The 18,711-nt window shown below is 36.3% G+C and overlaps 4 protein-coding genes across 5 annotated transcripts; 3 read left to right on the forward strand and 1 right to left on the reverse strand.

Annotated features, from left to right (window-relative positions):
* The first annotated feature begins 77 nt into the window (after positions 1-77).
* LOC123682061 (centrosomal protein of 162 kDa) lies at positions 78-13,102 on the forward strand. The gene is made up of 4 exons (XM_045620455.1): positions 78-1,094; positions 10,864-12,066; positions 12,345-12,602; positions 12,655-13,102. Exons 1-4 carry the CDS (start codon positions 204-206, stop codon positions 12,835-12,837), a joined length of 2,535 nt encoding a protein of 844 aa, XP_045476411.1. The 5' UTR covers positions 78-203; the 3' UTR covers positions 12,838-13,102.
* Positions 1,194-5,585, reverse strand: LOC123682062 (carboxypeptidase B-like). 2 transcript variants are annotated; one of them, XM_045620456.1, is made up of 6 exons: positions 5,274-5,585; positions 3,458-3,643; positions 3,293-3,361; positions 1,995-2,409; positions 1,659-1,902; positions 1,194-1,603 (listed from the first exon to the last, which is right to left on the reverse strand). In XM_045620456.1, the coding sequence occupies exons 1-6, from the start codon at positions 5,539-5,541 to the stop codon at positions 1,370-1,372; spliced, it is 1,416 nt and encodes a 471-aa protein (XP_045476412.1). In that variant the 5' UTR covers positions 5,542-5,585; the 3' UTR covers positions 1,194-1,369. The 2 variants fall into 2 exon arrangements, with proteins under 2 accessions (XP_045476412.1, XP_045476413.1); XM_045620457.1 differs by lacking the exon at positions 3,293-3,361.
* A 1,371-nt stretch (positions 13,103-14,473) lies between the features above and the next one.
* Positions 14,474-17,464, forward strand: LOC123683150. The gene has a single exon (XM_045622050.1). The coding sequence runs from the start codon at positions 14,474-14,476 to the stop codon at positions 17,462-17,464; it is 2,991 nt and encodes a 996-aa protein (XP_045478006.1).
* Positions 17,465-17,551: 87 nt separating this feature from the next.
* Positions 17,552-18,216, forward strand: LOC123682782. Its single transcript, XM_045621563.1, has 3 exons — positions 17,552-17,704; positions 17,763-17,949; positions 18,059-18,216. Exons 1-3 carry the CDS (start codon positions 17,578-17,580, stop codon positions 18,099-18,101), a joined length of 357 nt encoding a protein of 118 aa, XP_045477519.1. The 5' UTR covers positions 17,552-17,577; the 3' UTR covers positions 18,102-18,216.
* Positions 18,217-18,711: the final 495 nt, after the last annotated feature.

Below are 18,711 nucleotides of genomic sequence, written 5' to 3' on the forward strand. Positions count from 1 at the left end.
AATTTCTTATACAATTTCTTCGATGTGATAATTAGGTACTGTAGCAAGTAGCGCAAAACTCTTCTAAATGTCAAATTGCAAGCAACCAAACCTAGAGTTAAAATAAACAAACATTCTGCTATTCCGTTTGAATGATTTTTCAATTAAACTTTCCGAGGTGTTAATCACAAGGGTTGCCAACACCTTGTATAATCGATAGCACTATGGAAATGAAATCATCAAATTTCTGGTGGGTAAAAGACAAAACTGCCCAAGGTGAAGAACCAGATAAATCTGTTTATGTAGGGGAAGAATTCAATGCATCTAGCACTTCATTGATGGATATTCTGGAGAGAGAAGCTGAAGGTTTTAAAGGAAATAATGAGGCAAATGATGAAGATGTGGACGTAGGTAGTATAATAGAAGAGATTAATAGGGTGGCTGCACAAAGTCCGTTAGGACCTTTCGATGCCAAGTTGGGAGAAAGAAGTGTTGACGAGTTGATGAAGGAAGCTGAAAGGATATATATAGAGAGTTCAAAGAGTTTTGAACAACTTAGTCAAAGATCCAAGACGTCTCAGAACATTTCTGAGATTTCTTCTGGTTCTCAGAATTCGACACCTACGCCAAAAAGTGTTAGTCCTTTACCCTTAGACACACATCCTGATGAAATTGATCAGCAGAGAACACATTCAAATCATGAGAGAGATGTATTTTATACTGAAGATTTTTCTGATGACAGCAGAATTGATTCTTCAGATTCTACTCCTTCAATAGAACAAAATATACCTTTACCTACCGTCCAAAATATAACCATTAAACAAAGCTTCTCAGAAAGGAATATCAACAAAAACTTTGGTAGTTCCAGTCAAAACTTTTCAAATACAATCAAAGACGATGATGAATCCATTTCTAAGATAGCATCGAACAAACTGATACAAAGCAGAAGTGAAACTAATTTTTCACTAAATAGGAATAAAGAAGTAGAATATCAACTAGATATTGAGACGAGAAGAAGACAATTGGAAACTAAACAAATGGACCTCAAAGATAGCCTCATTCAAGTATTGGAGGCCGATAATAGTCGACTTAAAAAAAATATGGACGATGTGAAGGTGAGACAAGTTTAAACATTTTTTATGGTGATTTGATCTATCTAACCTAACCATTCTCTCACTTCGTTCTATACTAATTTTTGTTTTCACAAGCAGCAATTTAAACTATTATTTAGATAATTTATTCTCTCAAATATCGATATTCTTAATACATAATATTACATATATAATTACAATAATAAATAACAATAAATAACTATGCCTATTTAACGAAATTATGTATCACCAATGAAAAAATTATTCAACCCTGGGTTATAAATTCAGTTTAACATATTTCATGCTTCAGATACTATGGCCCTAACAGCTGCATAGGCTTCTTTGGCTGTTGGTTGAATATAAGCAGCAGGTAGGACAAAGCCATATCTTCCGCTATCTCTCAATTCCAACGTGTAGGAGTATTTTATTCCCATCTTTCCTTTGGCCCAGTCATCTGAGCCCCCTGAAGCCGGGTATAATAGTCTTCCTGAGGATCCTAAAGAGTATCTTGGACCTCCGGCCTGTTGGATAGCCTGTAAAGTTGAGTGTTAGCAATTTGGTGTCTTGTAGGCAATATTTTATACTTACGGCTACTGCCTTTTGTCCCACTCTATCCAGATCTCTATAGTCAGTAGGCAAAGATGTATCATGTCCCCACGGATATAGAATATATTGGCCGTAGGAATGGAAGGAAATGTATGCTTTCCAAGGTACCCTAGTTTGACTTATGAAGTTTCTTATAGCTTGTGTTTCTGGTTCAGAGAAAGCAGATGGTCCTCTGTAAGTTTCTGTACAAGGATTGCCTGAAGCTCCTTGTCCACCCCATCCATGCCTTGAGATTATAAAGTAACATAAGTGTCATTTATTTAAGAAGTAGCTGACATAAGTGTCAGCTATGTGAAAGTGAAATGAAAATATTCTCACCCAAAGTTTCTATTCAAGTCTGTGCCTGCGCAATACCCAGAACCTCTTCTATTCTTCCTCCATAGCCTATCCACATTGTGGGAGTACTCATAACCATCTGGATTGACCACTGGTGTGATGTACCAATCGGTAGACTCAAGAAGAGGATCGTTATCATAGCTCAGCACGATCTGGTTAATGATGAAGGTTACTGTAGCCGGGGATATCCACTCTCTTGCGTGAACTCCACCGTCTATCCACACAGCTTTGTTGCCTTGGTTACCGTTTGAGATCCTGAGGAGTTTGATCGGTCTACGTTGTACTGAAAAACCTATGGTCTTGACAGTGCAGAGTTGTGGATAGGTTTCTGCGAGGTAATCTAGGTAGCCATTGATGTCGTTGAGGCGGTGGTAGGCCTGCCAGGTCAGTCTGTGGCCTGGATGAGAAAATTCCTTAAAATATCCTTCGATTTTCGGGTTATGTAAGGTTAGGATGTGGTGTTGGGCACAAAAAATGGACTGTGATTCTGTATTATTTATGAATTGAAAATGTTGGAATAAAGCGTAATTGATGCTTTGTCATATTTAGATGTGTAGATAAGTCTTACAATGTTGTTTTCTGGTTGTATATAGGTTACATGTGTTGAGGTTGATATAGGTATTTTGTATGCAAATTGTGTTCTTGTACATTGTTTGCATAATAATGAGTGTGAAAAGTTTTATATGGTAATGAGTGTACCGATTCGAATATTGAAGATCATACAGGGTGAAATCTAATCCAAACAAGCTATGAAACAGACATTAAAATATTCATTTTGATATTCTTAGGGACGTTGAGACTCTATTGATTCCATTAGAAAGGAAGTGAAAACAAGCTATGAAGGGGTTCATTGTGCAAAGGATTTGACTAGTTGAAGTAAGTGAACTATAAATATTTGTTGCGAGTGCGTTTTAATAACAGGATTTATGCTTTCCCTAATGATTGTGCTTTACTTCTTTGTCCAAAAAACAAATGAGACTGTAGCTTTCAAAAATACATACACGCTTAATATTCATTTACTAGGTTGGTATTTACTATGTTGGAGTTGGCAATTTTGGTTAGAACTTTTGGGTCTTTGTTATAGGAAACTGACAATAAAACAAAAACCTGATAAACTTCTAAACTAATAGGCTATGAAAATCATGCCAGATTTTCTCAACAGACATACCAACTTAACAAATGACATATCGTTATCAAAGCGTTTGCATTTTTGAGAAAGAAAGAATCATTTATTTTCTCCCAGGATAGTTCTTTTGATAATTAACATACAATTTACAAACCCCAGTAGAATGGGTAATAGTAAAGGAGTTTTCCATTTCTCTTCTCCTTGTCAGAATTTAATATTTCTCCTGAAAATCAGTAAGTTTTCACTAAAATGAAAATCGAAATAATTACTATAATATTCTCGAATTGAAGAAAGATATATTCGAATTTTGGGAACTCACCTTGGCGATTGTCCAACTCTAGTGTTTCAAGGGGAGGATTTTCTTCGTCTATAGCTTTTTGTAGGTCTTCGATGAGGATTCTGTAGTCGACGTTGTGTCTGGCAAAAGATTCACTCACCTCTTTGATGTGTTGTGCTCTCACCATTATGTCTAAACATGTTAGATTACCACCCCACATGGCGATCACTAGAAATAACATGTTTACATTAAACTTTACCATTTATTATTGAGTCAAGTGAATTTGAAGCCTGTTTGGTGGACAAAAGCTTTGTTTGATTTATTCTTTTATGTAGGTACATAATAGGATCCACAAGTGATAAAATTTTACCTCTTCAAATATGATCTTGAGTGGTATTCGATATTCAGTATATTTAAGAAAAAATAAACCTCAAGAATTGTCCCGAAAAAAATTTCATGCACTCTACCCTGAAAATTTTCGAAATTCTCAGTGAATGACAGGCTGTATAACGAAGCAGTTACACATCAAATATTGTCCTAGTCTAACGCTGGCCTTGTAGTAAGCAGAAAATTTCTATATTCAAGATACATAGCATTTTCTCAAGGATTTTCCATGATCAATTAAAAATCATACGGAAATATGAAATGCCTGCTAAGGAGCTTCGTTTGTGCTATCTTGTCATATGTAGATGGGGAACTAATAGTGGAAAAAAAGTTTAAAGATCAGATCAAAAAAAAAATTACGCTATTTTGGCCCACTTTTATTAGTTTCAGTGGATTAGAAATAATCGAACTTATTTTTGGGTGCTTATTAACTGTGATCTTGACTTGTAGAATATTTGTTTTCATTTTAAAACAATTTGTGGATATCAATTATACAAATTACTAGTTACAATATTGAATTACATTTCCACATTGTTAATTAAGTTCTTCAGGGAGCTCAATAGATACAAAATAACTATTATTAGTGTATAATTAAAATCATATCATGGTAAGGTCGAAAGATTTATTGATGCTAAATAGGTCCAAGCAATGGTTTGTATTTTGTATCTATTGAACTTCCTACCTTCAATTATCTATACTAGAAACGTAGATGCAGAATGACGTTTATTTTTGTGATGAAAAATTGGCGTTACTTTTTGGAACAGATCATAATCATGCGATTAAATATAGTCTACTATCGTAAAAGAAATGTGATTTGTTTGGCTACTGAAAAAAGCACTAATCTCGTTCAATGTTCTCAACGTTGGTGCTCTACGCTCAAAATAGTTTGTTATTTTCGTTTATGAACATTTGGAATTGTGAAAGAAAAAATTTCAATTACCTGCAAAAGTTTGTTGAAAAAAATATACGAAAAATTATTGATATTGGTTTTCTTCGTTTTTTCGATAATCTCCAAGATATTCGGTTCGAATTAGAGTCATTCAGAGTTTGAACAATAGGTTTGCAGACCTCTTTTCACAAGTATTTTTTTCTTGAAAATTGAAAAATGGTAACAAAAATATTTTAAGATAGTAACCTTGGAAAAGGTATCATTCTCTAGGTTCTGACAACAATTCTGACTACCATCCCGTTCTGACACCAAAGAGTAAGACATGCTTCAAGTTTGATCCCTCTATCCCGAAAACAACAACACTTCTGAAGAAAAATTGAAAAACCTTGGAAACTAGAACACCCTGTAACTTGGTAACGAAGCGGTTGACGAACTATATTTATAGGACATTTTCATCTTGAAATTTAACATTCTATCGATTACTAAAGTTATTTCCCCAAAAGAGGATGATTTTGTTTAAGGGTTGAATTGTACGAGACCCAAAAAAGACCCATGGGGAACCCCGGGAATATGTCAAAAACTTACTGTTCTCCCTCCTTAGCCCGTTCAGCTCGACCAGGAATTTGTCGTCTTCGTTGCAAGCCTTCCAGACCTGGCTATTGTTGTATGTCACTTTTTCGAAAGGTCCTTCGTCCATCGTCTGGTCCACACTTTTGGGGGTTGGTCTGGCGGCGAAGTCCATCAACAGGTCGACGTCGGGATGCAGCTGGGACGCCGGATTGGCAAGGTTCCTCGGATGGACGCCTGGCGTCGCAATCGCTAGGAGCGCCAGCGTCAAGGTCAGTCGCCACATTGTTGTTCGGCGGTCTTTGGACTTTTGGCGCAGTTGGTGCGACTCCGCTTTTTATAGCGGCGGTCCTGACCTGGAAACGGGAAACCAACGGAACACGGAGATTCTGGTACTTGTGGGTGTAGTACCGCTGTTGTTTTTGTTTGTTTTTTTTTCGACCGCTGCACGGTACGAGGGACGTACGGAAAGGTAGGGCCGGGTTGGTGTGGGTGTCTATGGGGATCTTTAGGAAGGGGGTGGTGTGTGTGGTCTCCTTTATGACTGTTGGTTTTTTTTGTTAGTTGGGTTTTTGGTGGAAAAATGTGTTAAATTGCCCTGAATTTTTGTAGTTCACATTTTGGAATGTTGGAGGTTCGTAAATACTCCGAATTTTACACTGGATTATCATTTAATAATAATAAAGGTCTTAATTTTAACCTTAGCGAAGTCAAGCTAGTAGTTTTTCCACATTTTTAAATAAAATATTTTGTTTAATAGGCGGAAAAAACTTCAAAACACCGAAAATTTGACAGTAATGACTCTGTGGTGAAAAATGTTGTATTCAGAATTTTCGTAGCTCTATATGTTCTCGATTTTATGAAAATGCGTTGCCATAGAGTAATAAACATAGATAGAGGGAGTATACGCAATTTCTACATGTCCCCAACATGGTTAGATTATGTTGCCGGATTGTGATATATTTTCAAATCCACAATTTTACTATATCGTTATGAATGTATATTATATTGAATGTAATATATTTATTTGAGTGATTCCCGATTAAATATAGAAATTTGAATATTTGGAATCCGACATTTTTCCTAATTGTCGAATTTATAATAAGCAGAATATTTATTTTTTTCTGTATCTACCTGCTGAAATCCAAGGTTTGGCAATTTTTGCTCTCTTAGTGTCATCGGTTGTTTCACGTCGTTTAACGCGCCTGAAGTTTGTCATCTGAATTTCTGATATATTTAGGTATTTATTCCAATAAATTTTGAGTTAATATGAAACGTTGATTCACTATGGGCATAAGAAATGCGTTCTTTGTGGAGAAACTCGCGAATTGAGTGAAATTTTGTATCACTGATATGTTTTCATTTCCGCGCGCTTCATGTCAAATTTGATAGTTAATGTTGGGGACAAAATTTGCTTACTGCAAATGACATATGCTCCGTCTATCTATATTTATTACTCTGAGTGCATTGCCAATTTTTCTATAATTGAATTGAAGTGTGAAAATTTTAGGAGTTAGATATTCTGTTTAACGATTTCTAAGGTTTATTATTGAGAATAATTCAGAATTTTTTCTTTGGGGCCACGTGAAATACCTTAAAGATGGAATTCGTGAATTTATCAAAGACATATAGCCACAAATGTGCGAATTGTTGATGACAAATTTCATGAAAAGTATACAGTGCTGCAACCGTAACCATCGTTGATGGCATATCTTCCACTTCACAATGAAATAAACATATTATTTCATTGATACTCAGAAATTCTTCAGAAACGAAGCAACTCCAGACATATATTCATAGGAATTTTATTTAAAACTATCTAACGGATCATCTTTCAGAGTTTCGTACTATAGTTAGGAAAAAAACTGTATATATTTTATGATGAATACAAAATCCATTTGCCTCCGCATATTTTGTCCAGACAAATTGCAAAGAAACCTAATGACGTTCTCTTGTACCTCAGATAAAAAAATTTGTTCGATAAGAAGTTGCATACAATTTCAGTCTATTTACTCGCGACTCAAGAAACAATTTCTCGTTATTTCTTGAGCACGCTTCATCACATACATTAAATCCACGCATACCAACTACACAGCGTGAATCTCAAATAACCCTTATCTGCATTGCATGTCGTGCTCCACATTCTGACAATAAAACATCAAAACGCTTTAAAATTAAATCCAATTTTTTTATTTCGTTCTATTTGACGACCCTATTTCAGTCATGTATTGTCGTAAAGATGTCACAGATTAAGAGTTCCTTATTTTATGGAAATAGAACAGTTTTCAGATTGAATAAGATGCAAATATCGGAAGTGGGGCAAAAAATTGACTGGCAAATAGGCTTTGCTGGAATTGTATCATCATAATGTTGAATATAAGATCAGTCTTGTTTGTTAAAGAGCCTTTTTCACTTTTTTGTTGGCATTTTCTATACAGGGTGTTTCTAAATTGAAGGTACAAAGGAAAATGAGAGATTCCTTGGATTATTAAGAAAAAAAGTCCTATAAACATGGGCCCGCAAACGCTTTGTTTTCAAGGTACCTACAGGGTGTTTCTTGTAGTCCTACTTTTTTGTGATGATTATACCAGCTTATCGAATCTTTATTAATCTTCGCTACAGATTGAGTAGAAATAAGTACTAGAACTTATAATTAAGTCATTTATAAGATCTTACTAACTGTATCTTTATAATAATTTGAATTTTCCTGAGGATAACTAGAGAATTGTTTGAAATTTTTTTCTCAAAATCGGTAGCAGATACAACAAAACTACAAGAAACCAAAAAATGTATTACTGGACCAAAAGTTTCTTTTTACATTTTTGTAAACTACCAGAGATCCACAAAAAGTTCTGGAGCAGAGAAGCGGGCATTTTAAATTATATTCTATATAATAATTTATTATAAATCTACGTGCAAAATTTTAAATTGATTGCATCTGTTGTCGCTGAAATATTCAAAGTTCTTAAGTTGGATATGTATAAGTATCTTCTCAAGAAGGCGTTTATGAGAGGTTAATCTGTATTGGTGTAAGTTCCCGATCTAGTTTTTTTTTCACGATGTATTGATCGATATCGCTCTGATGAAGCTGTGAACTGGACCTATAAAACAGGACCGTACTTATTGGGATTGCTCAGAATGGTAGTTATTTAAAAATTACGTCCTGATAACACATCATTAGTTTTTTTTTTTTTGATTGTGCAGATTTGATTCAACAATGATTGATTTCAATTCTGTCTGGCCGTAAACACGATAACTCTCGAAAGAAACAACCTGGAATATTGAAATTTTCAGGGTAGGTTCGGTTCTCGACTACTGCGAAAAAATTTGTAATTTGGCAAAATTTGACTAGGGGTACAGTAAATATATACAGGGTAAGTAATTCTGGTTCAGATCCGGCTCGAAGGACCAAATATTAAATACTCCAACTTGTTTTTATTCAAAAAATATTCTTGACATAAAATAAGAGATCCTTTGAATGTTTTTAAGGAAAAAAGTTCTATAAACATGAGACCTCAAACGTTTGTTTTCGAGATACAGGGTGTTTCTTGTAGTCCTACTTTTTGTGTTGATTGTACCAGTTTATCGAATCTTTATTAATCTTCGCTACACATTGGGTAAATAAGTAGCAAAGTTTATAATTAATTTATTCATCACAGCCTACTGACTTCTTTATAATAATTTGAATTTCTCTAAGGATGACTAGGGAATTGTTTGAATTTTTTTCTCGAATTCCGTAGCAGATAGGACAAAACTACAAGAAACCAAAAAGTTTCGTCCTGTACCAACGTTTCTTTTTAGATTTTTCTAAACAACAATCAAGGAACAGCACTTATACAGTTCTGTAGTCGCAAAGGGCGCAATAGGCGCATTAATGAATTAACGCTCAAAAGCTCCGATCGCCAAGTTAATGTTTTCTTTGAATTTTTTTTATTCGCCGTTCTTAGAGTAAAAAATATCGAATTGTTGAAAATATTGAATTTGCCCTTAGTCCATTTCTGGATCTGGGTTAAAGTCGTGCAGATGGATCCTCGAGAAGGATATTGTTGCTTCCTAATTGGACCTTTAGCATTATTTATGATCTACAGAACGCCATAACGCAGTACGGGAAAGAGAAAATTTTTCCCGTTGTTTTTTTTTTAATTCTGAACGACCCGTTGATTTATATGTTTGTTTAAAACTGGTTTTTGGACCATAATCTGAATATTCGCTGTTCGTTTCTACCAATGCGAATTTCTTACGCTAATCTGTTCATTCAATCCAGAATGAAATTCTGTCGGTGAAAAGACAAAAAAATTTAATCAGTAGATTAGCAGAATTGTTCAAATTGTAAAAGGTAGCAGGTGATTCAGATTGTAAGAAGAAAAGGAGACTCACGTGCCGCAAAAGAGCGCGTGTGTAAGAAGTGCGTAATAGTCTTACAACTCAACTTGTCTACTCCACTTTTTCTAGACATCATTAATTCCTATAAAAATTGGGATTCCATTTGATGAAAATATTTTAAATCAATCATTCAAAGATGATTCAACTATAATATACTAACTGACAAAGAAACTGAAACACCCAGAAGGAGCTGTTTAAATTTTTAATTTTTTCGGTAAAACATAGATAGTATAGCAAGGAGTAAATGATTGAAATTTGGAGAGAAAAACGAAGGGTTTACAATTTTTTCAATATATTTGTTAATAATGTGTTTGTCCACCGCGATTATCTATACACTCCCCAACACGTCTCGGCATTGATGCAATGAGATGGTTTATTTCTTTTTGAGGAATACTATCCCAAGCTACCTGTACTTCATGTCTCAGAACCGCTAAAATCCGTGAAGGGTGGGTTAAATTTCCAAACTTTCTACCCATGATGTCCCAAACATGCTCTATGAGCGAAAGATCGGGGGATCTGGGCGGCCATTGCAAGAAATTCACATGGGTCGCTTCGAAAAAGTTCAAACTAACTCTGGCAACATGAGGTCGGGCATTATCTTGCTGAAATTTTGTATTCTCGAGCCGGTTAAGATAAGGGAGAACATATGGCTCCACTATTTCATGAAGGTAACGCAGCGCTATCATGTTACCTCGAATAAAGACTAATGGTGACCTACTAGCAGGTGCAATAGCATCCCATACCAAAACGCCTACTGTCCGGTGTACATGACGCTCAACATCAAACTGAGGTTCACGCCTTTCTCCCCGACGTCGTCTAACTCTTCTCCGGTCATCATGTGCACCCAAGGAGAATCGAGATTCATCAGAAAAGACGACCTGATGCCATTTTACATTCCAGTGTTGACTTTCTCTGCACCACTGTAATCGTTGCCGGCGAAGCTCAACCGTCAGAGGTAATACAAGATGGAGTCGATAATGCTGCGGTCAACCGTTCGGACAGTTACAGGATGGCCTTGTTCCCTTAACCACTCATCAGCCCAAGATCGAGTTGTCGCAAATCGGTCTTTAATGGCCATAAGTCTTAGACGTCGATCTTGAACTTCATTTGTGCCCCTTCTATGTCCGGTGCCTACTATTCTTCAATTTTGGGCCTTATCAAACTAGTTTTCGATAGTAGATATCCACCTTTATTCTTGATGTAACGAAAATTCCTTCTGTTTCAGAGTGAACTGGAAAAGACGAGGCAAGCTCTCAAAGAAACTAAATTGGCAGCCTCGGTGAGAACCCCAGACGTTGCAGTCGACCTCGAAAAAGCACTGGACGAACTGAAAGACGCCAAAGAGATAAACACAGCCTTACAACTCCAACTAGACTCTCTCACCCAAACGCACGTCCTCCTCAAAAACTCCCAAGATGACCTTCTCAAACAGAACCAAAATCTGGAAAAGCGAATGGCCGAGGTAGACACCTCCTTGGCTAAATACAAACACGAGCTGACCAACGTTCAGAGACAGAGGGACAAGCTGCTGGAGACCGAGATGAGCTTGAACAAGCTGCTGGACATAGAGAAGATCCAGACTAAGAGCCTCAAAACCCAGAATCAGGCAGATGCCAAGTGCATACAGGATCTGAATCGGCAGATCAAGGAGATGGAGAGGATCATTGCTAGGAAACACCCTGATTCTGTGTCAGCTTTGATAATGGCGGCAAAAAACGAGTCCAGTGATACCAACCTGACCGCCAGAAAGCTGCTGGAAGATCGGATAAAAACCCTGGAGCAGGATCTACTAAACAAAGAGAAGGAATCTTCACAGGTCTTCGCTGACATACAAGAGAAGTTCAACCAGATGAAAGCCAAATACGAGAATCACATCGAAGATCTGGAGCTTCACGTCAACGACCTTAAGGATCAGCTGAAGAAGAAGAACAATAGTTTTGATATGTATACGCAGACCGCTCCTCTCGAAGATGTTGCAGAGAAAGAAACAACTACAGTGTCCACCCAAACAGACACTGTAGTTACAAAACCTCCAAAAGTAATTGCTGTGAAGACGAGTGCCAAGGCTAACGACGGCAAGAGTGAGTCCCACTTGTTGGCGACAATAAGAGGCCTTCAAGCGGACTTGTCTGGTAAAGAGAAGGCCATAATGAAGTTGCAAAGGGAAATGGAAGAGATAAGGAAGACCAACAGAAGGCTGCAGAAAGAAAGAGAGGGAAGCTTGAAGAACATAACTGAAAAGAAGGATTTTCGGAATTTTTCCGAAAAGATGGTGGTAGTTAGGACCAAATCGCCTACGGAATCTAACATTGACATCACTTCGAAGGATGACCTTGATTCTACGAAGACGGATTTTGATAAGGTCAAGCAGCAGCTTTTTCGGATAGAGGTGGATTACCAGAATTTGAAGAAGAAAAGGATACACGATGTGAGTATTTTGTCTTCTCTAGTTTTTGGCTAATTGCAAAATGAATAGTGTTTGCATGTTTTCACTTATCTCTAAAACTACTCATCTGATTCCCAAATTACTTTCACTGACGAAGAGTACACACTTCTGTGGAGGTTATAAGCTAATTTTATTTCTACCAAGACTCCTTTTCTTGTGTTAATTTGAGCTTCCAAAAATGTTTTCTAAGTTGTTGTAGATGTCGGTAAATTAGCAATGGTTTGGTTATGGTAATTGTAACAGAATATTTTTCTCAACAGCTCAATGCTCTTCAAGAAGCACACGAGCGTGAAATAGCGCAATACATACAGAACCTGCAGCCTCTAAGGGAGCAGTTAGAGCTTCAGCAGTTGTCAATAAATACCCTCCAGACGCAGCTAGCCTGTACCAAAGAAGAATTAGCTATAGTGACTGTCGAAAGAGATCATCTGAATGACCAAATGACATCAGTCGACAGAACAGTATTTTGTAGAAGGAATGTGATTTCAGACACTAATGTTGGATCACTGCAGAAGAAAGTATGTGTTTTTTTTATAATTTGGCGTTGTCTTACCTACCTTTTTGTTTCAGCTAGCTGCTATGGAGAAGAAGTACGAGGAGAGGGAGCATCGATTGAGAGCTATAGTGAACAGTTTGGCGCAAAAAAGCGTCATGAACAGAAACTGTGAACAGTGCGCAGAGAGACAGCAACAGTTGATCGCTTATAAGAATGAGTTGGATCAGATTTTGGCTTCTTTGAGAGCTTTACAATGATAGACCGAGATTTCCTTACGTTGTATTCTAGTCATATTGTTAAATTTTCCGAGTATCTGACAGTTTTTTGCAGATTTGACGAGGAAAATTGTATTGTTGATCTCTTCCGCTTAGTGATAATAATTTATGTTCGAATTGGAACCTGTACCTTAAGTTTTTTATCTTGAATCGTGAGAGGATAAGTAAAACACGTAATTTAGAACTATTTATATTTATTGTATTATTGATGATTGTTTTTATACTCGAAATAAAAGTTTTGTATACATCTGTGAGTTTTATTTCTTATGCATAAGCTTCACCTTGATGGTGAGGCTGCTGATGTGAGATATAAGTGAATAAAGAGACGCAAGTGATGTAAAAATTACCTCTGAAAGTATCGAATTATTAACTACAAGTTCCGTACTCTCTAAAAGTAAATGAGATTTTTTTAGTTGAAGATGAAAAACTGCATGAAGTGGCTGAAGTTTCCCTATTTTTGTGTAACATTCCTAGCTGAAATGAGTTCTTACTGAAAGATCTACTAGTAATATTTCATATTCTGAAAGGGTCTTAGACTTGCAGAATTGATATTAAAGATCATTTAACTTATACCTTCTGGCTGAAAGGAACTTTTAACATCTTCTTACCAATAGAATATTTGAATATACAGGGTTTTCCAATAGGAATAATACAATTTGAGATGATTTTTATGGCATGTGTATTATTTTTTTACATTTCTCTCAGTATTCAAAAAATGGGCACTGATTATAATAAAATAATTCATAAACAATTTCTAAACCATATTCTATAATCACATACCATAACCTATTGAACACAAATGACATTATAACTGTCAAAAAATAATACACAGTGTTGCCATATTTATTTACATATGGAAATAGAAGGAACTGTATTGATTTCCTCTCCTTATTGACGTCATACATTTTATGAATGAAGGCAAAAATAGTTGAGGTGTGAAACGAAGTTAGGTTTTCTGTAATGGAACCTCAAAGGACCTAGTTATTTATTGAATAATGGCCACTTCTTATCAGCTAGGACACTCTCCACAGCTATGTGAAACGCTTGGATATACTGCCCGAACAAATTAGGGATATTGAAAGAAGATCCAAAGCTTTTAGATCCTTAGCTCTTTACTAGATGAGTTTCACTTTGAACATAATTTATGAAACACATCAAAAATTCAATGAGAAGCACAATAACTCGAAAAGAAACACAATAAAGAATTAGAGGGATGAGAAAATAGAGAAGAGATATATGGAGACAGGTTCTGGGAGATATATAGTTGTATTTATACCTAATTTCACATTTGGAACGGTATTGAACTGAACAGAAAAGCGTCCAATGATTTTTATGACAAGTGTATGCGGTTCATTCTGAAATAAATCCCAATTTTCATTGATACTTTCCACTATGTCCCAGGAATTGAATTATGGGTAACAAACTGCCATCTTAAAATCGAATCAGGCACAATTATATCCACCCAAGTGCGAAATTGCAAGTCGGACAAGGGGTATAAAAGACGTGAATATCTCTCAGTTTCCTCAGACAGCCTCGTTGTCCACCACGCAAACATTATTACACCGAAGAACCATACAAGGCATTTTCAAAACGGCAAAATTTTTAAGTTTCCTCCACCATGTATCCGAAAGTGATAGTGAAAGGTTTCTCTGGATTGCTGATGATCTTATTAGTCCTTTCTGAAGGTCAAGGTTTCATTTCAGAAGATGATGGAAACTTTGGTTCCTGCAGCAAAAAAATGCTTGGATCTACTTGTGATGTTCTCCGAAAGATTGATTCTAGTCGAGACGGAGCAACTCCAGAAAGAAGACTCCAACAGAATAGACTGGAAAAGAACCCAAAGGAATCTGGAAGAACTCTTCAGGATAGACGAAATAGTAACGAAAGATTTATTACAAGAGATATTAGCAGAATGAGAGAAGTTAGGAATGACCTCAGCAGATATTCAATATCCAATAAAAATAGAGTAATACAGTCCGATGAACGATTTGTGAGGTTAGGCGAAAGACGTACCTCAAGATCAGATTACACCAAGCAAATCAGGTCTGCACTAAGTCCAGAAGATATTCGAAGGCGATCAGTTGAAAATCGATTGGTGAGATTCACTGAAACTCGTGCTGCTAGATCAGACGATCGAAGAGATTCTAGAATGGATTTTAATCGTGCCTCTAGAACAATTAATGCAAGACAAGTGAGATCTGATACGAATAGAGAAGTAAGATTAGTTGATCCACAAGTTGCAAGATCCGATGTGAGGTCCAATGATCTTCGAGCTTCAAGGTTTAATGAAAATCGTTCTGCAAGATCAGTGGATAGACGTTCATCTAGATCAGACCAAATTCGAGAGAGATCAGTTGAGGATCGAGTGGCTAGATCAACTGTAAATCGTGCTGCTAGATCAGTCGATCAAAGAGATTCTAGAATGAATTTTAATCGTGGCACTAGATCAACTGATGCAAGACAAGTGAGATCTGATACGAATAGAGAAGTAAGATTAGTTGATCCACAAGTTGCAAGATCCGATGTGAGGTCCAATGATCTTCAAGCTTCGAGGTTTAATGAAAATCGTTCTGCAAGATCAGTAGATAGACGTTTATCTAGATCAGATCAAACTCGAGGGAGATCAGTTGAGGATCGAGTGGCTAGATCAAGTGTAAATCGTGCTACTAGATCATTCGATCAAAGAGATTCTAGAATGAATTTTAATCGTGGCACTAGATCAACTGATGCAAGACAAGTGAGATCTGATACAAATAGAGAAGTAAGATTAGTTGATCCACAAGTTGCAAGGTCCGATGTGAGGTCCAATGATCTTCGAGCTTCAAGGTTTAATGAAAATCGTTCTGCAAGATCAGTAGATAGACGTTCATCTAGATCAGATCAAACTCGAGGGAGATCAGTTGATAATCGAGTGGCTAGATCAACTGTAAATCGTGCTCCTAGATCAGTCGATCAAAGAGATTCTAGAATGAATTTTAATCGTGCCTCTAGATCAACTGATGCAAGACAGGTGAGGTCTGATACAAATAGATTAGTAAGATCAGTTGATCTACAAGTTGCAAGATCCGATGTGAGGTCCGATGAAATTCGAGCATCAAGGTTTAATGAAAATCGTTCTGCAAGATCAGTTGATAGACGTTCATCTAGATCAGATCAAACTCGAGGGAGATCAGTTGAGGATCGAGTGGCTAGATCAAGTGTAAATCGTGCTGCTAGATCAGTCGATCAAAGAGATTCTAGAATGAATTTTAAACGTGCCTCTAGATCAATTGATGCAAGACAAGTGAGATCTGATACGAATAGAGTAGTAAGATTAGTTGATCCACAAGTTGCAAGATCCGATGTGAGGTCCAATGATCTTCGAGCTTCAAGGTTTAATGAAAATCGTTCTGCAAGATCAGTGGATAGACGTTCATCTAGATCAGACCAAATTCGAGAGAGATCAGTTGAGGATCGAGTGGCTAGATCAACTGTAAATCGTGCTGCTAGATCATTCGATCAAAGAGATTCTAGAATGAATTTTAATCGTGGCACTAGATCAACTGATGCAAGACAAGTGAGATCTGATACAAATAGAGAAGTAAAATCAGTTGATACTCAAATTGCAAGATCCGGTACGAGGTCCAATGATATTCGAGCATCAAGGCTTAATGAAAATCGTTCTGCAAGATCAGTAGATAGACGCTCATCTAGATCAGATCAAACACGAGAGAGATCAGTTGAAAATCGAATGGTAAGATCCACTGTAAATCGTGCTGCTAGATCAGACGATCAAAGAGATTCTATAATAGACTTCAATCGTGACACTAGATCAATCGAGACAAGGGAAATGAGATCTAACACAAATAGAGCTGTAAGATCAGTTTCTCCAGAAGTTGCAAGATTCGATGTGAGGTCCAATGGTATTAGAGCTTCAAGGCTTAATGAAAATAATTCTGCAAGATCAGCATATAGACGTTCATCTAGATCAGACCAAATTCGAGAGAGATCAGTTGAAAATAGAAAGGTGAGATCTATTATAAATCGTGCAGATGATCAAAGAGATTCTAGAATACATGTTAATCGTGCCCCTAGATCAATTGATGTAAGACAATTGAGATCTGATACAAACAGAGCATTAAGATCAATTGACCCTCAAGTTGCAAAAGCTGATGTGAGGTTCAACGGTATTCGAGCTCCAAAACTTGAAGAAAACCACTTTACAAGATCAGTCGATGTTACGAAGGCAAGATCAGATTATAGAGCTGTTACTTATCTTAGGTCTGAACCAGTAATTAAGTCAACATCAACCAGGTCTCTTAATAATCGAAGAAGTTCTGAAAGGTTAAGGGAGTTTGGTAATGACAGTAGACAGCGTCAGAACTCTAGTACGATGACCAGGCTGGAAAACAAACGAAATAGTGTAACTGCTTCTAGGAGAAACACAGAAAGATTGTACATTAATGACAGAAAAGTAAAGAACATACGACAAATACAGAATGATAGGATTTTAGATCTTGAAGTTCAAGATGGTCAGAATATTAGGAATCTAGTCAAGACTAGCAGCCGAAGGAATTTCAGTAAGTACTCGAAATGCACACTAGGTTATTTTTTCTATACAGGGTGTTAAGGGAGTACGTTCCTTACATTTCACAGAAGATATTTTCGAATATAGAGATGCAGATTTATATTGATACTCAAATATAAGTTTTTTCAGGTAACGGAAATAGGTATCTTGTGACAATGGAGAGATTGAGTCACCAAAGATCCATAGCTACACCCAATAAAAGTACAAATGACAAAGAGGTTATAATTAAGGGTATAGTTAGCAGATATGATTCTACGATTAATCAGTTTAGGGACTACAGAAGTACGTACATTCGATATTGAATATCTTGGATGAGAGAATGCTAATTTTTGAGTTTTAGAAACATCTTTGAATCTGGGGAAATATACTAAAAACTTTAATGCAGCTCCACAAGAAAGAATGCAAAGTAAAACAATAAAAAATGCCGAAAATAATGGTAGTTGTTGGTATGACACTCTCAAAATCGCATTGGTCACTATTCTTCTTGGGCAATTGTTTTTCTCAAGCGGAGAGAACTCTAAGAGAAGGTGAGTAAAATACCATCCAATTCTGAAGAACCATAGAAAAGTCATTATCTATAGTTGAAAATTTTAGAACCGTTGAAACAATTCTAATTCAGGTTTTTTTTTTTAATAGCTTCTTTGCTGTGAATTGGATGAGGAATGTACAGATGTTTTGAACTAGCTACTAGAATTTCCAAACATTGGTAACGACTTAGCTACTCCCTTGGACAACTCTATGGATAATATATATTATGTAGCATTGTAGATTAAATAAAAATAATTTAATGATCAGATGAATTGTATAATTTGATGTTACGAAGGAGTGAATAAAGACTATATTACAGAATGTCTTTTGTTGAGAATTTGGTGGAACCTGTACACATAAAAGACTCTTTATACCCCTCAGAAAGAGGTACTGCATAGTTCAGCCTTGTGGTATTCACTTCTTTTCTGTAATACCTGAGAAAATTACTAGATCATTCTCAAAAATCCAAACTTGTACAGTGACCATTGTGTGACAATGGTCAATGATGGTGGAGATATCTTAGATCTGCAAGAGTTGTGTGCCAAGAAAAGTTGCCAGAAGATATTCAGAATAAAATTTGACGAAAAATATTGCAATTTTGCAGAAAATTCAGATGGAAAACTTTTCGATAAGGAATTTTCTAAATAGTGATCAGTTACAGTTTCTTTCTGCGCTTTCATGGCTTGTCACAGATCAGGTTTTGACTTCAGCGAAATACTGAATTGAGTTTAATTCATGAAAAAAAATTGATCAATATTGAT

The sequence above is a fragment of the Harmonia axyridis genome, chromosome 6 (genome assembly GCF_914767665.1).
Source record: "Harmonia axyridis chromosome 6, icHarAxyr1.1, whole genome shotgun sequence".
NCBI lineage: Eukaryota > Metazoa > Arthropoda > Insecta > Coleoptera > Coccinellidae > Harmonia > Harmonia axyridis.

Coding starts and splice junctions, on each gene's coding strand:
- LOC123682061 (XM_045620455.1), top strand. CDS start 204: ATGGAAATGAAATCATCAAATTTCTGGTGGGTAAAAGACAAAACTGCC. Junction 1,095..10,863: donor AAAATATGGACGATGTGAAG/GTGAGACAAGTT, acceptor CTTCTGTTTCAG/AGTGAACTGGAAAAGACGAG. Junction 12,603..12,654: donor TTGGATCACTGCAGAAGAAA/GTATGTGTTTTT, acceptor TTTTTGTTTCAG/CTAGCTGCTATGGAGAAGAA.
- LOC123682062 (XM_045620456.1), bottom strand. CDS start 5,541: ATGTGGCGACTGACCTTGACGCTGGCGCTCCTAGCGATTGCGACGCCA. Junction 3,362..3,457: donor AGAGTTGGACAATCGCCAAG/GTGAGTTCCCAA, acceptor ACTGATTTTCAG/GAGAAATATTAAATTCTGAC. Junction 1,604..1,658: donor TGGGACAAAAGGCAGTAGCC/GTAAGTATAAAA, acceptor TCAACTTTACAG/GCTATCCAACAGGCCGGAGG.
- LOC123683150 (XM_045622050.1), top strand. CDS start 14,474: ATGTATCCGAAAGTGATAGTGAAAGGTTTCTCTGGATTGCTGATGATC.
- LOC123682782 (XM_045621563.1), top strand. CDS start 17,578: ATGGAGAGATTGAGTCACCAAAGATCCATAGCTACACCCAATAAAAGT. Junction 17,705..17,762: donor TCAGTTTAGGGACTACAGAA/GTACGTACATTC, acceptor TTTGAGTTTTAG/AAACATCTTTGAATCTGGGG. Junction 17,950..18,058: donor GGAGAGAACTCTAAGAGAAG/GTGAGTAAAATA, acceptor TTTTTTTAATAG/CTTCTTTGCTGTGAATTGGA.